At 43.4% G+C, this 18505-nt stretch overlaps 2 protein-coding genes across 2 annotated transcripts; one reads left to right on the forward strand and one right to left on the reverse strand.

Annotated features, from left to right (window-relative positions):
• Positions 1-2001: 2001 nt before the first annotated feature.
• On the reverse strand, positions 2002-12232 carry LOC148881633 (sodium- and chloride-dependent betaine transporter-like). Its single transcript, XM_088988848.1, has 16 exons — positions 12111-12232; positions 11699-11900; positions 10919-11053; positions 10195-10335; positions 9999-10113; positions 8724-8777; positions 8238-8367; positions 6835-6969; positions 5252-5355; positions 5064-5188; positions 4497-4609; positions 4287-4424; positions 3999-4101; positions 3647-3747; positions 3431-3577; positions 2002-3307 (listed from the first exon to the last, which is right to left on the reverse strand). The coding sequence occupies exons 2-16, from the start codon at positions 11886-11888 to the stop codon at positions 3146-3148; spliced, it is 1893 nt and encodes a 630-aa protein (XP_088844974.1). The 5' UTR covers positions 11889-11900; positions 12111-12232; the 3' UTR covers positions 2002-3145.
• On the forward strand, positions 10948-16384 carry LOC148881634 (protein mono-ADP-ribosyltransferase PARP11-like). The gene is made up of 8 exons (XM_088988856.1): positions 10948-11084; positions 12852-12983; positions 14128-14248; positions 14317-14392; positions 14465-14537; positions 14852-14979; positions 15365-15516; positions 15590-16384. The coding sequence occupies exons 2-8, from the start codon at positions 12867-12869 to the stop codon at positions 15904-15906; spliced, it is 984 nt and encodes a 327-aa protein (XP_088844982.1). The 5' UTR covers positions 10948-11084; positions 12852-12866; the 3' UTR covers positions 15907-16384.
• Positions 16385-18505: the final 2121 nt, after the last annotated feature.

The following is an 18505-nucleotide window of genomic DNA, read 5'->3' on the forward strand; positions in this document are numbered from 1 at the left end:
CGACGGGCGCTGCAGGGGCAGGGGGAGGGCAGGGGTCGGATGCCGGCGATCTGCCGGTTGACGGATCTCGGCCTGACCCCGTCCTGTGCGCCTGACGTGCGGCCGACTCCGTGGCTGTCTGCGGTGCCAACGCAAGCGGAGGCAAAGCTGTGCGGACGCGGGGAAGGCGGCGACGGGCGCTGCAGGGGGAGGGCAGGGGTCGGATGCCGGCGATCTGCCGGTTGACGGATCTCGGCCTGACCCCGTCCTGTGCGCCTGACGTGCGGCTCTACCCCACGGCCGTATGACCCACCTCGACTTTAGTCCTGACCGTCCCCTGCCCGCTGTTGGAGGAACCCCCGCTCCCATGTGCCATTGTGACAAGGCCTCTCCAGAACCAACACCAAAGTCGCTGGATACCCAACTCTCGGCCACTGAGTTTACACCACATCAACAAAACCAAAACACTACAAGGACAACAAAGGATTTTTATAAGGGGAAGAGAATCTGGAAGGTCCTGCATTTTAGTACCTCCTGAATAGGAAACCAAAGTGAAAAGAAAAACTTGCTAGAACTGGGAGAGGCCACAGTACAAGCCTGGAAAAATACCTAATATGGATGTGGACACTGGGGAGAATCCAAATTATACCGCTTCGATCTGGAGTCTGCTGCAGCTAACAAGCCACTCTGGCATTGTTATGCCACGAAGAGCCATCTGCGGTGCCAACGCAAGCGGCGGCAAAGCTGTGCGGACGCGGAGAATGCGGCGACGGGCGCTGCAGGGGCAGGGGGAGGGCAGGGGTCGGATGCCGGCGATCTGCCGGTCGACGGACCCTGGCCTGACCTTGTCCTCTGCGCCCGACGCGCGGCCCTACCCCACAGCCGTATGCGGCAACGACGCGCCACCTTGCCCCGAAGCGGAACAAACTGTTTAAAAGAGGCGGCACCGGCCGGGGGCCTGAGGGCTGGCGCAAGACCCACCTCGACTCTAGTCCTGGCCGGTCCCTGCCTGGCGTTGAAGGAAACCCCTTACCCTTCCCCCGCCCCACCCCCATGTGCCATCATGAAAAGGCCTTGCGGAACCAACACCGCATGCGCTGGGTACCCAACTCTCGGCCAATGGGTTCACACCACATCAACAAGACCAAAACACCGCGAGGACAACAAAGGATGTCATCAGGGGAGGAAAATCTGGAAGGTCATGCATTTTAGTACCTCCTGAAGAGAACCAAAGTAAAAAGAAAAACTTGCTAGAACTGGGAGAGGCCGCAGTACAAGCCCGGAATAGCACCTAATATGGAAGTGGACACTGGGGATAATCCAAATTAAACTGCTTCGATCGGCAGATGAGTAAACAAAGAGATGGAAACCGGCTCTGACAGCGGCAATCTGGGCGGCCATCTTGGTGCGCGATGACGGCAATCAAGAGAGGGAGGCCTCATTAGGAACCTTCAATGGGACTTCATCTTATCAAAACTAAATCCACGTGCAGGCGCATTGTTAGACGGATCGTTCGTCTCGCGTGATGGAAATTGGAGTTGCTTTGTGTAATTTGAGGGGAAATCATGCGTGGGTTCATGTAGTTGGGTTGAAAATGTGCAGGAAAATGAATTGGATATGTCTACAACTGAAAATATAAAGATATTTTTAGCCCTATGAAAAAAAAGCATCACTTCATGAATAACATGAAATGTGTATCCTCTCCTAGCAACAGAAGAATTGGCATCACACCAACTGTAAGTGAAAATATGATCAGTAAGTAACATTTCTTCAGCAGTAATCAGTAAGTGACATTTAGTTTTTCTCGGTTTTCTATTTCTTCCACCTGCTGCATTATCATTCTCGCCAATCCGTCCTAATTAATGCTTCCGTGCACCTTGTCACTTTATAAGCTGTCCACTTTAGTCACCGTTGTCCCTCAAATAGTTTATAAGCTTGAATACCAGAAACAAGCCGTCGCGACGAAAGCCCAATCCAATCCGTTATCAAACAATTCCGACATGCCAAGTGACGACATAATCATCGTGTTACTGGTATTTATTTGAATGATAAAAAATAGTGGATACAATTGGCTGCACCAGTACATTTTGTCCATATAGGCAAGCCAGTATTTGTACAAGCACACACAATCAGGCTTAATTGTCCTCCATCAACGTTGGGGCAACTGAACAAACAGAAGCACGCGCTCATGGAATGCTGATTCTCATCACACACATACACACATGTGATCGAGCTCAATGTTGCAGACATAAATGCACACTCGGTACAAAAGAATGCGGCATACACAGCGGGGGAGATTTATTACAAGTGTTATATAAAGTATATGAATGTATTACAGAGTAGTAGGGACACGTCAGAAGTACTGACAAGTACATGTTGGACGTATCGTGTGTTTAGAATGCAGGGCATATATAAAACCTACATGCAGTGTAGCAAATTCCCATTCAAATAGTGACTTGGTGGAATTAAAATAAAAAATAAAACTAATTTAATGCAGTTTTGGTGCCAGGGAACTATGTGGAAGTGAACGGAAGACAAAGTGTTCTGTCACCATGGATTGCGCTTCTATCCCAAAAAACACTTAGACTTAAGTTATCATTCCCCATCGAAAATAATGGGAATGGAATTAATCCGCTCCAGCCTCTCATAAAACGTGTTTTCAAAAATGTTTTTTGAAAAAGAAAATTACATTTTAACAGTATTGCAATGGGTCAAAAATAGTAATATTTGCCCATCACACAACCTGCATTGGCCAAAAATCCAACTTTGGCCAAAACAACTTTTATCCATCATTGTACTATGCTGCTTTTTTGCCAATTGGCAAACCTTTCTGGGACTAGACTTCCACCATCATCCTACGTCAACCAATGGCAGGCGGATCTCGTTGGGGGTTCTTAAATCAAGGATCTCATACCTCAAAACAGACTGAATGTTGAAGTGACTGGAGTTTCATTGACTCAAAAGAAATTCTTCCCTGCCATCTTGTGGCATCAATCGGAAAACCTTTTCAGGCCCTGTCAATTACTTGCCAGATTTTCGTTTGTCCCTTTTGCCAATAAGTACAGGATTTGCGCAGTTTCAATGACATAAAATAACAAATGGGTCTGCTAAGAGGTCCCTGAAAAACATTTAACTGTAAACACGCCACACGATGTCAAGAGTCTTTTTAAACGCTGCTGACTTCCCCCATCGCCATCTTCTCCTCGCCTCCTCTTGCCACCCTCCCTTTGTCAGGCCCATGGACGACGCAGTCGCACACTGTCAGGGCGGGACTGTTAGGCCGAGCCTGATGCAGGTTGCTGCAAGGCGTCGTCATGCTCTGCGGTGTCTAGTTGGGCAATACAAACCGACGTGAGAAGACAAGATCAGAAAATGTTTTCAAGAATGATCGGAAACAGGATGAAGCACCACATTCATGTAGCAATCCCTGGAAGGTTTGGCAAGCACTCACCTTGCACAATGTAACGAAGATGAATGCCGGAATGAAAACAAGCGGCGTGAGGATAAGCAGTGAGCCCAAGGCCAAGGCCCACCTGCCCAGCTGGTAGTCGTAAACCATCACCGAATGCGTCTTGGCCAGGTCGAACAACATGGTGATCTGGAAGACAGTCAGTCAGTCAAGCAGATGAGACACTGACAAAAACAGGAAATAACCGACGAAACGTACCACACAGAGTAGCGGTGTGACGAACAACCAGCAGTACTTTAGGACGGGAAACGGCCGGTAACCAATCATCTCCTCAATGTTGTCCAAAAAACGGTCTGCGCCTGGGTGGGAAATTTTATCATGAAAACAAAATCGCTCTGTCTTGACTCATTCGCTGCAAAGTCCAGATTTTATTCGGGATTTGAAAAGTGTGACGTGAGGAGGTGGATAGCCACCTTTCTTATTTCTGATTAAAATCAGAGAGTCTAAGGTTTCTTACGCTATACTGAATGTTTATGTAGTCCTAAAACTGAATATTCTGTGGGTCCTGGAATTCGAGTGAATGAGTTAATTATTAACTCAGCTGACCTACCATACACCCAGCCAATGACGATGCATTCAAAGCAGCCGATGATGAGCAGGCTGGTCCCACTCGGACCGAAGGTGTCAATCAGGTGGAAGAGTGTGATTCCTCCCTTGAAAAAAAAAAAAAAACAAATTAAATTGGTAATAATCTACACATCCCTGTTCAAATGCCAGTTTCTATGTGATGAAGATGTATCATGTCTCATCATAGCCTCTACAATTCAATTTGAGAAAAAGAATGGAAGATGGGAATGGGGTCGCGCAAGTGTGCACACCCTCAGTCATGTTCCATTACCTCCGTGACAAGGGGCAGTCCCAGCAGGAAGCAAACGGCCGCAATCACCAAAACCAGAATCTCCCGAGTGCAGGGCCTCCTCAGATGCTTCGAGAACAGGTCGCTGATGCCTGTGGCTAAGCTCTCCACGCACACAAACTGTGAAGAAAAACAGCTGAGCTCTTTGTTTATTTTTTGAAAAGAAAACGGATGAGGATCCGTGGCACATGCCTGTGTGTCCAGACCCAGGAAGAGCATCATAAGGAAGAAAAGAACGGTCCAAAAACTGCTGCCGGGTAGCATTGAGAGCGCTTTGGGGAAAGCAATGAAGGCCAATCCTGGACCTTGGGGACAAATGGACAGACGGACGAAATAAGACACAAATACCAGTGGCAAGGAGTAATTACACATATACACAGTGCCGATAAAGCGCTGGTCAGACCTCCAGCAATGTTTTTCTTCCCACGAGAGGGCAGCATTTGTCTTTTGTACAGCTGTCCCCATTTGAAGCTCAGATAACTCCAGATCTATATAACTTAGAAATTAACTGTTTTTTCTCAGGAAAGAATAGAGTCTAATGTTTCTTAGGCTAAATTTAATGTTTATGTAGTCCTAAAACTCAATATTCTGTGGGTCCGGGAATTTGAAAATGACAAAAACACTGGCACTGGAGTGACACATTTTTGCGCATTGTCTGGCAGTGAATGAGTTAATAAAAATGAATACTCATTGACTTTTTTTTTCAGCCTTAGAAGTTCTTTTCAGTTTTTTTGCCAAAACAGGCCAATGAAGACCCACCGCTGGAAACGACTTCCTCCACCGGCAAGTCCAAGTTGAACGCCATAAAGCCCAACACGGAGAACACCACGAAGCCGGCGAAGATGCTGGTGGCGCTGTTAAGAAGGCACAACGCTACACAGTCCCTGTTATGAACAGACACCGGTCAGTAATCTGTCGCGTGACTCTGGTACCGCCGTTTCACCTACCTGTAGCAATTGTTGTTGTACTTATTGTAGCTACCAAGAGAAGTCAGAACTCCCTGACAGACAGCGTAGGAGAAAAACACCTGAGTCCCCGCGTCCAACCAAACCTAGACAGGGCAAAACTTTAATCAGTAAATAACACCCAGGCGGGTGATTTACAGATGCGACTCACCTTACGAACGAGATACGTTCCGAGCGGTCGTTCGTAAGTTGCTATATTTTGAATGTAATGTATGTTTTAAGTCAAAAACTGAACGGGCAAGTATAAAACACAGACGCTTTAACAGTCATAAAATAAATTCACACCTACTGTAGTACGACGACATACATCCTTGGGTCTTCAGTAAGCCGTTACTGAAGCTGCTGGCACGTCATTACTTAATGACGTGCCAGCAGCCATTACTTTTTGTTATGCATCGCGTCCTCCTGGAGCGTCAAGTGGGAAGAAGGATTTCCTCGACGCCCACATACTCTAAGCAGCCAATTGTAGGCGAGCTCGGCCGGAAAAAGACGTGCAACACAATATTTAACTGACAACATCTCTGTCCAAACATTTTTCGACAAAATGTACCCGCAAAAATGGTCGTATGTACCGTTATTCGTAACTTGAATGTTCGTAAGTTGGGGGAGCGTCTGCACATTTTTCTCAATTTTCTAGTGAAAGTTGTCGATAACACCTTCACCCTGTCACCCTGACATTTTCATCGGCGCCTCCATCCCGTCAGCTCCGGAGTGAATGCTTTCCCAGCCGACAACATATGGTTGTCATTAGCGACGGCCACCAATAAATTGGATGCAATTTACATGCTGACACATGGCCACTTGGCTCGCACAGAGGAAGCTGTTACGTCCCTCTTCAATTTTCCTTATTTTTTGGACATCGAGCCTGGGCGCCCACTGAGTCACTCAAGACAAAGAAGTCGCATTCACGCGAACCGAACCGAACCCGGTCAGATGTTTTATCCAAATCGGCCCGGACAGCAACCACGTTACGTAACGTCCCTTTGTAACATGTCGCACGTGTTCATTCCAGAGGCCTCATTACCATGTGACAAAATGATGAGAGAATCTATAGATAGCGAGAGGAAGTCCGTCCGCGCGGGCATGATGCCACGGGGGTGATAACTCCTGACGCCTGTTTTTCAACACAGCGAGAGTCCGCTTTTAATATCCAGCAACACATGTTCCTATTATGCTCAGGCATGCCAACCATGCACCCCCCACACCCCGCGGGACCGGATATGCATCTCAGTACTGAGTACTCCAGCTATAAAATGAATTAAATCTAATGGGGGGGGGTCTTAAGTTTGATGGATCCCAGCTCACTTTCACTTTCCTGGTTTGTTTTTCTTGTTAAGGAGGAAAAACTCGAGAGAGGAAACGAGGCAGGAAGGAGAAACGGATAAGGACCGCATCATGTCGCACAAAGGGGCTCCACGTTTGTAAGTCAAATATGACATTATGATAATTGCATTCACTTAGAAAATCTGCAACATAGACCCCAAAGAAAAATATGAACGTGACGAAATGTTATCATTTAGCTGCTATGAGATGACGGTTTTCTAAATTGTCCCCGTTTTTCTTACGTCGGCGTGGAGCAGCCGGCCGAAATCGGGCAAGAGGTAGAATTTCAGTCCCTCGCCGGCGCCGGGTAGCGACACCCCTCGGATGAAAAGGATGATGAGCATCAGGTATGGAAATGTCGCCGTCACATACACCACCTGCAAAATGACGGCAAATATTTCACACCCACCAAAACAATACGAAAATGAAACAGTTTTTGCTGATTTACCCCTTTCACGCAGCAATAATGACAATCTGCTGTTGTCCCTAAAGGGGTTAAAGGAACTTGTGTGCCAAGTGCACATGGTTTGCATTTGTGAGCAATTTGTTAGTCTTTTGAAAGTGACTGCTAAACAACCATTTCGTAACAGAGTCGTTTACTTTTGAGTGTTTGTTCGTGTTATGGGTGACAGACATGCTTACCAAATTCCTGATCGCTAAGCGAGACGAGGGGCCTCGAGGGGCTGAAATTTTTCAGAGGCAATTCCAAGCGCCCGCTAAACCGTGAAAATTACCCCTGAATGGCCATTTCAAACCAAAATGCCTCACTTCCTGTGTCTTATTCGCTGCGGCTTCTCAATCATTCACTGCCATTTCTGATTTTTTTCAAGTTTTGGTTTTTCATGCGGGGGTGCCGATAGAGCAATGGTCAGACATCTGGCAATGTATTTTCCCTTCCACATGGAGGCAACATTTGCCTTTTTTTCCCGTGTTAGTGATTTTTACAGCTTCAGCCGTTGTTAAAGCGCTTTATAAATCAATATGTATTGTATTGTATTGTTTTGTACGTACGCCCCCATTTCAAGCTCAGATAACTCCAGACCCATATAACTACACATCAATATGTATGTATTGAATTGTATTTTGTACACCCACCCCAATTTCAAGCTCATATAACTCCAGACCCATATAACTTTGAAATTAACTCTTTTTTTATGTATGAAGAGCGTATAGGTTTCTAACGCTGTATGGAATGTTTATGGAGTCCTAAAACTCCATATTCTGTGGGTCCTGCAATTTGAATCACAATGACAAAAACCCTGGCACTGGAGGGGACACATTTTTGCACATCGCCTGGCAGGAAATGAGTTTGAAAAAAAATCTAAATAAATAATTATACTTTTTTTATTTCGGGTAGTTGGCATGATGGAAGCAATGTTGACATCAACTGGAACTAGTCTGCGAATGATTTTTTTTAAATTGAGAAATGTTTACTCACAAATGTATTTTATTCACATTTTTGCACATCGTCTGGCAACGAATGAGTTAAGGACTTTTTTTGAACTTGAACTACACACAATGGACAAAGTGAAACTTGCTGTCAGGCGCTGAAAAATTCTAAATTGACTAACTTGTGGGGAGACTGATTTTCCCATCAAGCATTTTCAGGCTCTCACGACACGAGCTGCCGAAAATTTCCACACACCTTTCCCATGCTTCTAATCCCTTTCCATATCGAGAAGTAGCAAATGACCCAGGCCAGCAGCAGGCACAGCGCCAGATCCCAGTGCACCTTGCCGAGGGACATGGACTCCGATATCCTCAACACCCGATTACTGCGTAGGAAGAAGAACAAGGGGGAAAAAAGCTGCCTGTCAATCAATCAAAGCCACACGCCGCAAGATCCACAGAACATGTGCAAGCGTTGCGACGTTGCGACGTTGAAAGAACAATCACGGGTTTTCACCGCGCCGGCGGCGGGCGAGCAGCTGGATCGCATCAACATATATCCAAGTTGCACAACCGACGTCCATGTTTACATTCGATGCGCCGTCGTGAGCGATTGCATGTGGCTCGCGAGGAACACTTTGCTGCCAAAAAGCGGCCAATGTTAAAGAAATGGCGTCTTCTGCATGATTGTGAACCTGTGTGGGGGTGTAAGAGTGTTTTTTGTTTTTGTATTTTTTCTCACGTCCAGAATTCCTCCTCGGCGGACTTCACATTAAAGAAGGATTCATTCAGGGATCTGCGGAGGTGGAGCAAAACATACAATTGAGTAAGTCAAGGATGGCGAGTGACGGTTCAACACTTGAGCACAAAAAAAATCAGAGGAGCACAATGTTTCCCGGTGGGAGTCTTTTTGATTGGTTGCAAACATGCGATAATGGTATGCGGTGTAATGAGTGACGTTAATTCAGGGTCAGAAGAGTTTGGGGTTTTTTTATGTTGTTTATTTTTCAGTACGTACTTATTATTACATATTCTTTTGATTGACAAGGACAAAAACAAGAACTTTGCTGTCCTTATGGTTAATTTTATAAAGATAAAATGGAGATACAGCTTATTTTAATTTTCTTAACGCTTTTGTGTTGATTTTATTGAGTATTCATTTGTAGCATTTATAGTAGTATTTTTTTCTGTCAACGCTGCACGATTTTTCTCATTCACTGCCAGACATGCAAAAATATGTCGACTCCTGTGCCAAGGTTTTTGTCATTGTCACTCGAATTCCAAGACCCACAGAATATTGCATTTTACGACTACATAAAAATTCAATGCAGCGTTAGAAACCTTAGACGCTCTTCTTTCATCGGAAAAAGAGTTAATTCCTAAATTATATGGGTCTGGGATTATATGAGCTTGAAATAAGGGCGGCTGTCCAAAATAAAACAATACATACAAATTGGTTTATATAGCGCTTTAACAACAGCTGAAGCTAGAACAAAGTGCTAACATGGAAAAAGGGAAATGCTGCCCCTTGTGGAAGGGGAAAAAAAAAACATGGCCAGCGCTTTATCGGCACCCAAGCATGAAAAAACAACCCGAACAAATTCGGAAATGGCGCTTTACGTCATATTTTCAATTCCCGAATAAGTTAGTGAATGGCAGTGAATGAGTTAAAAATTAGTTTAAGATTACTTTCCTCTATTTACACTGAAAATTCTTACAGGACGTTTTTGAGCAAACAGTTAGTTATCCTAATGTTTAGGGTTAGATGAGTGTCGTCCTCACAAAAAAAAATACTCAAGTAAAAGTAAAAAAAGGGATATTCATACCCACACCCCTCAAACCAGAGAGCTATGAAAACCTATTTTTGGTTTTGATCCCCAAAAAATAGTTAGGCTACTTTTCCCTTGTTATTTTTTTCTGTTTTTTTTTTTACACGTGATGTTTCTCTGCATAAAAAGAAATTGGACCTCAGCCAATGAGTTCAAATTTGAGGCGAGCAAGACCAAACGCGACTCACATGTTGTTGATATTGTCAAAGTAGTCGTAGGTGCTGATGTTAAGGAAGGACCAGTTGGTGCCGGGGTGGAACAGATGCGGGTTGGCGTACGGGCCGGTGCGGTCGTGACAGTTGTCTGCGGGACGAGAACAGCGATGAGGAAATCGCGCCTGGGCTTCTTACGATAGGATTTAACGGAGCGTTCCTCGCCGCTTACCGGTGTTCCACACGTTGTCGCACGTGGACCAAGGTAGCGGATTTTGGAAGGAATTGAATAGGTAGAAGAGGACCCAAGCCAGCACTACAATGTAGTAGATGTTCAGGTAGATGACGATGATGAGCGAGGCGATCCCTACACCTGTAAACAAACATTAGAATGCCTGCTATAATGTGACATCTTGTTTTTGGCAGGTGTGGGGGTTAATTTTTGCAAATTTGACAATAATAATCCTAATTTTCACATCCAGCGATGATACAAATAGTTTAAGAATAATGCAGTCATGACAGATGTATTCATTTTGATGAGTGTAGAGCCCTCCCGTGGCAGCCCTAAGTATTACGTAATTAAATGCCAATTACATTTACAATACAATACAATGCACATTGATTTAAATAGCGCTTTAACAACAGCCGAAGCTGTAACAAAGCACTTAAAATGGACACCTATCAAATACAGGAAATAAAGCAGTGACAAAAATAGTAGAAATTTGGAAATTCAATGACCTTACGGGTAACTGTTAGGCACGTGTTGTTTTTCAATAGTACAGTAAACTATCCAAAGTGGTTGCTTTACTCATGACTATTTCTTGTGAACAGTTGTTCTTTTTTTGGTATCTGTCACAAGGTCTACAAATGCAGTACAGCAGCATGTTTTCATCAATTTCAACAACTCTCTGCCTTGTTTGTCTATTCTTTGTTTTTTTTTCCTTTCTCTAGCTCACCCTGAAACATTGGGCAGATCTTCCTCCAGGCGGTGACAGTACTCTGGCTTGTGTACTGACCCAGCGCCGTCTCCAGAAAAAAGATAGGCATCCCCCCGAAAACCAGGAACAAGAAGTATGGGATGAGGAAGACACCTGGGCGGCGTGGCATTAGAAAAAAAAACAGGTTTGGAAGATACTCCCCATTATATAGGAGTACCTTGATATATGAATGACATGAAATATGTTTTTCTCAATAAGAGCTGTCATGCAAGCACATTTTGCAACGATTTACAGGTAAAAATGTGCGCTCCGATATACTCACATATAAGCGAATTTGCACATATTCTATGTCATCTGCGAAGAACAATTATTCCATATTATTGTGTTATACTGCCCTCGTGTGGCCAAGTTGTGCATAGCAGAAGGTACATCACAATGTCCATAGAAATGAAGCAAAGGGATTTTTGTATATTTTGCATGTACACGAACATCGACGCTACATGCACTCGGTGTTTTCTATTCATTTTACGCTTTTCTGATTTTTTTTAAGTGTGTTTTCGTAAGTTTCGATGTCTTAAAAATGGCAGTGGGGATTTGATGTTTTATGTCTGTTATGCAGATTTCATTGATATAGGGAGGGGTTCTTTTGTGGGTGGGGGGGGTGGAATCAATCTAAAGTGGTGTGGGGCCAACATCTTGAAGTCATTTTGCAGAACAATCAAGTTCAGCTTTCTCAAACTCCCACACGCTCCCACACTCTCTCTCTATCTCGCTCTCACACACACACAGTGCTCTCACCTCCACCATTCTTGAAGCACAAATAGGGAAATCGCCATATGTTTCCCAGGCCAACGATTTCTCCGGTCATGGAGAGTAAAAATTCCCATTTATTGGCCCATTTCGCCCTGGCCGGACCCCCGATGTCGCTGTCCATTTTGTTTGGATCAGACTGTCCATTGGGATTCACCCGTGTTGCTTCATCGGTCATGTTGTCTCAAGTCTGTTGCATGCACATAACAAACATTACATAGCTGTGAATAACTTTTATACTTTAACATATTTTATCATTTTATCTCATTTGCAGTGATAATATTGCTTTTGGAATAATCCCAATAGCTGCTCAACAAAAAAAAAATAATACTGGCTCCAAAGTGCAATTAAATGTTAATTAAAGAAAACACAAATTGTAGAAACGAGACATGCAACTCACCAGTGGACTTTGCAGTGAACCCTGGATGGGAAAAAAAGTCTCCAAATGAAGGAGTGGGCAGGGGTTTAGCAGGAGAAAAGTCTAGTTCTCAAATGGGGTGTGTCTTTTGGAGGATGCGCATATTTCTGGGGGTGGGAAAAAAGGGACGAAAGAGAGAGTGAATGCATGGCTAACATGGGGATGAATTGGGGTTGTTGTCATCAGTGACTGTTATGTGAATCATGAAGACGATTTCAAGTAGGGAACGTTAAACGCCTTCCTTTGAATATTTTATTTTATCACTTGATACATTTGAAATAGAATTCGCACTTTTATTTGAGCGAGATTGTTTTTTTGTAGACGTCGTCAACCAGGTTTAGGTCTAAGTGTGATTTATTAATTGCTTGCGCGTGAACCGTGCAGGTAGAAATCTGGGCGAAAATTTAATTTTAGAATACCTGACGGGATTGGCGCGTGATGGCGTGACGTAATTAGCCATCACATCCCAACCAGGAAGTGAACGTGAGCGTCGAAAAGTGCAGCTTTGGCTGATCATTTTCACTCCTTTTTTATGGCTACGGGCAACCGGCATCCCGACGCCGTGAGAGTATGCGGCGAGCGGTGTCATGTTCGGATTCAGCGTCCAGGATAAATCGCCCCCATAGACCACCAGTGTGACGAAATTAAATCACGTCCTGGACCCCTCTTTACTTCCCCTCCCTTTCCTGATGGTCGTCGATGTTTTGTTTTTGACATCTACAGTTTGACATTAGCGGGATGCTAACCACCAGAATGGCCGAGGATGAGTCCCCGGAAGTGGAGGAAATGGACACGTTGGAGCCCAACTGGTGCTGGTTCTACCTGGCCGAGTGCGGGGTGTGGCATATGTTTGAGGTACAGTACCGGACAGCACACGTGAGATTGTTTGTTTTTTCCCCCCGACCATAATAATAATACACTGACATACGGGTATGACGTGACGTATTCACTTCGGCGCCATATTGGAATACACTGCACAAAAACAATCAAATTATGAATGATAATCACGATCGATACACTTCCGATATTGATTTATCGAAACTCACTTGTTTATTTACTTTGCAGAATTTTCCCCCCAATATTTAGTGGGGCTCAACTCCAAGAAGAGAAAATGAATTTATTTTGTCATTTAGTAATATTCTACATCTATTTAAATGAAAGCTATCATTTATCATGGTCGTTTTGTGCAATTTTTTTTTCAAAAAATAACATTCAGTTTATATGAAGTGATTTTTTTTTCTAAACTTGTTTAATTCTTGGCGAGATTCATTCCAGCCATCTGTTTTGTATTTGTTTTTTTCTTCACTGGGGTCACGAGTAAGTTGGATCCTATCCCAGTTGCTAACCACCCTGCTGTTTTATATTATGGTTACATTGTATACATTATGATTACTTTGGTCATAGTCGAATTTCAAAATGTTAACATCCAGCAGAGACAATACATTTTGATTTGTGTTTTAGTGTTTATTTTGGAGAAAGTGGAGAAATTTACATTTCACAGCAGTAAAGTATTGAAAGGAAGAGGTAAGGAAAATAAGTAGAAAAACAAAATACAAGAGCTGCTGGAAAGGCAGCCACTCTCGCGGCGCCATCTTGAAGTCTAAAAAAAAATACAACACAAAAGACACAGACAGTCATTCCATTTTAAGCACATTCTGCACCCTCTTTGTTGTATGAAGCAGTTGTATATGAAAGAAGAGAGGGTCAAAGCATCCTTTTCACCAGTGGATCAGGGACATCATGGTGAAATGTGCACGTCTGCTACAAGCTACATGTTGAAAGCAAGCACTAAGCTTAAGCATCCATTGATGAAAAGAAATTGTCACACATCTCTTGTCCCACTTAAATCCGCTTCAAATCCAAGCTGCGACAGCTCCACATTTCGTGGCACTATTGTTTCATTTTGGTTCAATTTTGTGGAAAAAAACATCCTTAACACATTCCCATTCCTCTAAAATCTATGGATGAAGTAACCACTATGTTGACTTTTTCACTGCAGATCGACCCCAGCGCCGCCTGCTCCGTAACCAGCGCTCAGATCGAGCATTGCTACACCCGGAACCAGCGCGGCGTCATGGACTTCTACACGGCCAAGTACACGTACCGACTGGACTTCTCGGGTACGGCACTGGCGAGATAAGTTAAGTTAGGTCGGTTATTCGCTCATGTTTGTCTGTGTTTTTGCCAGTGATGCGGCAGGTCAACTTAACCACGGGGAAGCATCGGCCGATCAAGCGCTCCCTCCACTCGGCCACAGGTTTCAGGTGAGATTCAGCCGTTAGACGTCATATCATGGCATCGTCAAATCCGCCGTATGGCCTTGGCTTCACCTTTAGGTTCATTTGCGACAACCTGGCCTTGCCCGTACCGTGTCACTGGGAGAGGATCAACACGGACGAGCCCTATCAGGTACACAAAAAAAGGCGATTTTTGTTGCATCTGGAACCAAACCAAACTGATTCACGTGTGCTAGCTTATTGCTAACACGCAAATGCTGTAAACGAACAGATAAAATAGCTTCAATGTCTGTAATTCTATTTGAACAATAACACGTACAGACATAATATAGGGCAATATTCGCTCACATATATCGTTTATCATCTGCAAAGATACACATCAATGGTATTTACACTGATTTTAATGAGCAAAAATGGCTTGTGATCTGGAGTAAATGTAACTTTTTTTCCTGGTGCCTGTTCTTTATTTATTTTGATGTGTGACAGCTGGTCCAGTTGGGCCGAGACACCTACGAGTTTAAAGAAGTGGGCCGACTGTACGAAAGGACAATGGATCGACCCATCAAATCCATCCAGAGGATTCAGAACTTGGATTTGTGGGAATTCTTCTGCAGGTCGGTGGATTCGCCGTAGAGAATTTCTGCCTCAAAAGTGGCAAGTCACGCTATTGTTTATCGTGGTCTTGTGCAACGCGCTCATAAATTCCTTGCCGACGCCTTAAGATCCGCTAAGGGGAAAAAAATTATCTACTAGGGAGTGCGCTTTTTTTTCATGAAAGTTAACAAGAAGCCAGAAAGGAGATTAATCCTTAAAATTGATTCTTCAAAAAATATCTTATTAAAAATGGATCCTTTTTTTTCCCTTAAAATCTAACTTTGTTTTTTTCCATTTCTGTTTCCAGTGGGGGATTTTTTCTTCTTCTTCCCCCCCCGACAATCTGGTTCTTATTCTCCATTCCTAACAATGAAATGCGTTTGTGTGGTTTTCCCCTTTCCAAAGGAAGAAAACACAGCTGAGAAAAGTGAAGCGCACTCTTGATATCGAAGAACGCATGCTTTTCCACGGCACTGGGCATAGCAACATCCAAGCCATCTGCATGTTCAACTTCGATTGGCGACTCACGGGAAGCAACGGTGACGTCTACGGGAAAGGTACAAAAAAAGGGACTCCGATTGGCTGGTGAACATTTATGACAAAAAAAGCCTTTTTTTTTCTGTTTCTCAGGCAGTTACTTCGCCCGGGATGCCAAGTACTCCAGTAAGTTCTGCCACAACACAGGCAAACACAACAACAATCTGCAGCGGCACGGGCTGGCGCCTCCTATTTTCGCTAGTGAGCCGCTGTACAAGAGTATGTTTTTGGCACGGGTACTGGTGGGCGAGTACACGCTGGGCCACCCGCTGTACTGTCGCCCGCCTTCCAAGGACACAAGCCTCACCAACTTCTTCGACAGCTGCGTGGACGACACGGCTAACCCCAAAATCTACGTTATCTTCGACAGCAATCAGATCTACCCGGAGTACCTGATCGAGTTCTATTGAGATGGCGGCGAAGTAGAGCATAAATGATCTCAAGTGCCTTTGATTTGTTTTTCAGCTGACCAGCACAAGGGGATATTTATGACAAAAAAGCAACAGAAAAAAAAAAGTCATGAAACATCACTGATAAAATCCTCATGGATGTTTTATGCATATGTATTGGCGCAGAAGATCCTTCATAGTTTACTGGATTAGCACTATCTTGACAAGTAACCGCAAAACGGAATGTTGCTTTGCTATGAGTGCATCACAAAATCATCTTAAGATGGGGCAATTTTTGGCTGCGTTTGTGTAACGCCACAACCATTTTGACGAGAGGAGCAAGTGATGGGTGGTGCAATAGTACAATTATGGTTTCAAAGAAACTTAGTCCAATTGTGTTCGGAAGTTTGTGTAATTTTGCACATCGGGTGACTGATAAGTGTTTTGTTTCTCGTTGAGACAGTTGGGGTGTAGTTGAATAAATATAGAGTTGAATTTGGCTTGTTATCAGAACCCAAAAGAAACGCAATGCGTTACGAACACGACATCCGGGTGTGTCGACTTCATCACGTGGTACAGGAAGCGGTGATGATTGTCATTTAAAATACTCGGATAATAACAAATCTTATCCTCCAAACCTGACAAAATAATGCTTTTACAAGAGGTGTAGTTTAAGAATTATTGAATTTGGTTTGTAGTTATCAGAGCCTAAAATAACGCAATGCTTGATGAACAAGACATCCGGGTATGTTGACGTCATCACCTGCTTGGAACGTACGGAAAGTATGATAAACAATTTAATTGAAAATGCACGCATAATAACACATCTTAACCTCACAACTTCCCGAAATACTGCATTTATCAGGGATGTAGTTGAAAAAATATTGAATTTGGCTTGTAATTATCAGTCCAAAATAAATGCAGTGCGTTACGATCTAGACTTCCGGGTATGGTGACGTAAACACTACATCTCCTTACGGTAAGCGTTGATAATGGACACTGTCGTTTAAAATACATGCATACTACCAAAATTTAGCCTCCTAACTTCTCAAAATACTGGATTTATAAAAATACAATTGAAAGTCTCTTACTCTGTTCAATATTAAATAGACATATATATTCATTCCCACCCACAAACACAATAACAGCTTCTACTCATCAAGGTCATGATGGAATGTATTTGCGGACCTAAAAACAATTTAATACGACCCACAAATTTTCAGTGTGACATACTAACATTGGATGTATTCTATATTTCCCTCCTACCCGTCAACTTCTTGTAATTTATACGTTTGTCCAGTAGAGGCCACTGTAGCCTTAGAAACAGCCTTACAGGGGTCCGCCAATCCTTGACTGTTTTGCTACCCTTCACCAACACGCAATTTGTTTAGGGAGGCAGTGCAGAGAAAAAAAAACCGATTTCAATGGTTATTTCTTGTGTAAATGGATGCACAAGTTCATAAGTTGAGTTGACTTAAAGGACAACCGACGTCTCCGGACAAGTGGTGTCCATAATTTGTAAAATGACTTCTACTGAGCGTATTTTACAAAGATTCTACTATATTTTACGTTTTAAGACTCGCGATGAATATTCTGGAAGTCTTGTTTTTGAGTTGGTGACGAGTCCTCACCCTACGTCACTGAAAGAACGCCCCTGACCGAAAAAAGCACACATTGTAGCAGTCCTTCCATCACGTCAATGCATTTTGCTGTACTTTGGTCTGAAAACTTCGTATAGGAACAAAAAGAGACAGAATAGGGCGACAAAGCTCCACGTAAGGAATTAATCAGCCTGTGGAAACGGCCTGATTAATTCCTTACATGGCTTTGTCGCCATTTTCTGCCTTTTTTGGGTGCGACATTTCCCACCCCTGATGCCTCAAAATGACACGGAATAAATTATTTAATCAATTATAAACATGTATGCTTTCTTTTTCAGAACTATTTGAATCATATTCATAACTGGATGAGTAACAAGAAAGCCTATTGCAAATCTGAAGCCATTGTTTTGATTCTCCAGCAAGGCAAGACGTCATGGGGTGACACGAACAAGGGGGCGGGACCTTCTGAAACTGGCCACTCCGGGTTCATTTTTTTGCAGATTTTGGACACTTTAAGTCATTTTTATTGGTGTTTTGCATTTGACTAAAAATATCATACTGCGTTTTTTGGGTATTTTAGATGCTGTAAAATGTTTTTCTGATGTCAGTTAAGAAACAAAAAAGTGATGTCGGTTGTCCTTTAACTGTCAACACTTGAACGGTGAGCATGGAAATTGCACATTTGACAACTATGCTTGTGTATACGTAGTCGCTCCGCATGCACAAATAAGCGATTTATCAGCCTTAAAAGTACTTTAGTGAAAGATCAATGTTTCCAAAGCATATGTTCCCTTGCTTGTCCACAGAGCGGTGGAAGGGAGCCTGAGGAGATCTTTCATCTACCTTGCTTCCTTCCTTGCTGCGTGTTTCGCGTGGGCCAATAAAACAGGCAAGTGCTGCAGCAGGCCTGCTGGGAATACGAGTCACATGTGAGTAGAAACCTTCTGAAGTTGACTTTTTTGCATTCATGGTAATTGTTTTGCAAACATTTGTTTTTAATTCAGCACAAAACGGTTGTT

This window comes from Hippocampus bargibanti, linkage group LG22 (assembly GCF_051943395.1).
Source record: "Hippocampus bargibanti isolate YZ-2025 linkage group LG22, ASM5194339v1, whole genome shotgun sequence".
Classification (NCBI taxonomy): Eukaryota; Metazoa; Chordata; class Actinopteri; order Syngnathiformes; family Syngnathidae; genus Hippocampus; species Hippocampus bargibanti.

What these genes read in the sequence shown, in the direction of transcription:
- LOC148881634 (XM_088988856.1), top strand. Translation starts at nt 12,867, where the DNA reads ATGCTAACCACCAGAATGGCCGAGGATGAGTCCCCGGAAGTGGAGGAA. An exon ending in GGGTGTGGCATATGTTTGAG is followed by an intron (nt 12,984 to 14,127) that starts GTACAGTACCGG and finishes TTTTCACTGCAG; the next exon opens with ATCGACCCCAGCGCCGCCTG. An exon ending in CGGTGACGTCTACGGGAAAG is followed by an intron (nt 15,517 to 15,589) that starts GTACAAAAAAAG and finishes TCTGTTTCTCAG; the next exon opens with GCAGTTACTTCGCCCGGGAT.
- LOC148881633 (XM_088988848.1), bottom strand. Translation starts at nt 11,888, where the DNA reads ATGACCGATGAAGCAACACGGGTGAATCCCAATGGACAGTCTGATCCA. An exon ending in GACTGCCCCTTGTCACGGAG is followed by an intron (nt 4,102 to 4,286) that starts GTAATGGAACAT and finishes TTTTTTTTCAAG; the next exon opens with GGAGGAATCACACTCTTCCA. An exon ending in CGTCATTGGCTGGGTGTATG is followed by an intron (nt 3,748 to 3,998) that starts GTAGGTCAGCTG and finishes TTTCCCACCCAG; the next exon opens with GCGCAGACCGTTTTTTGGAC.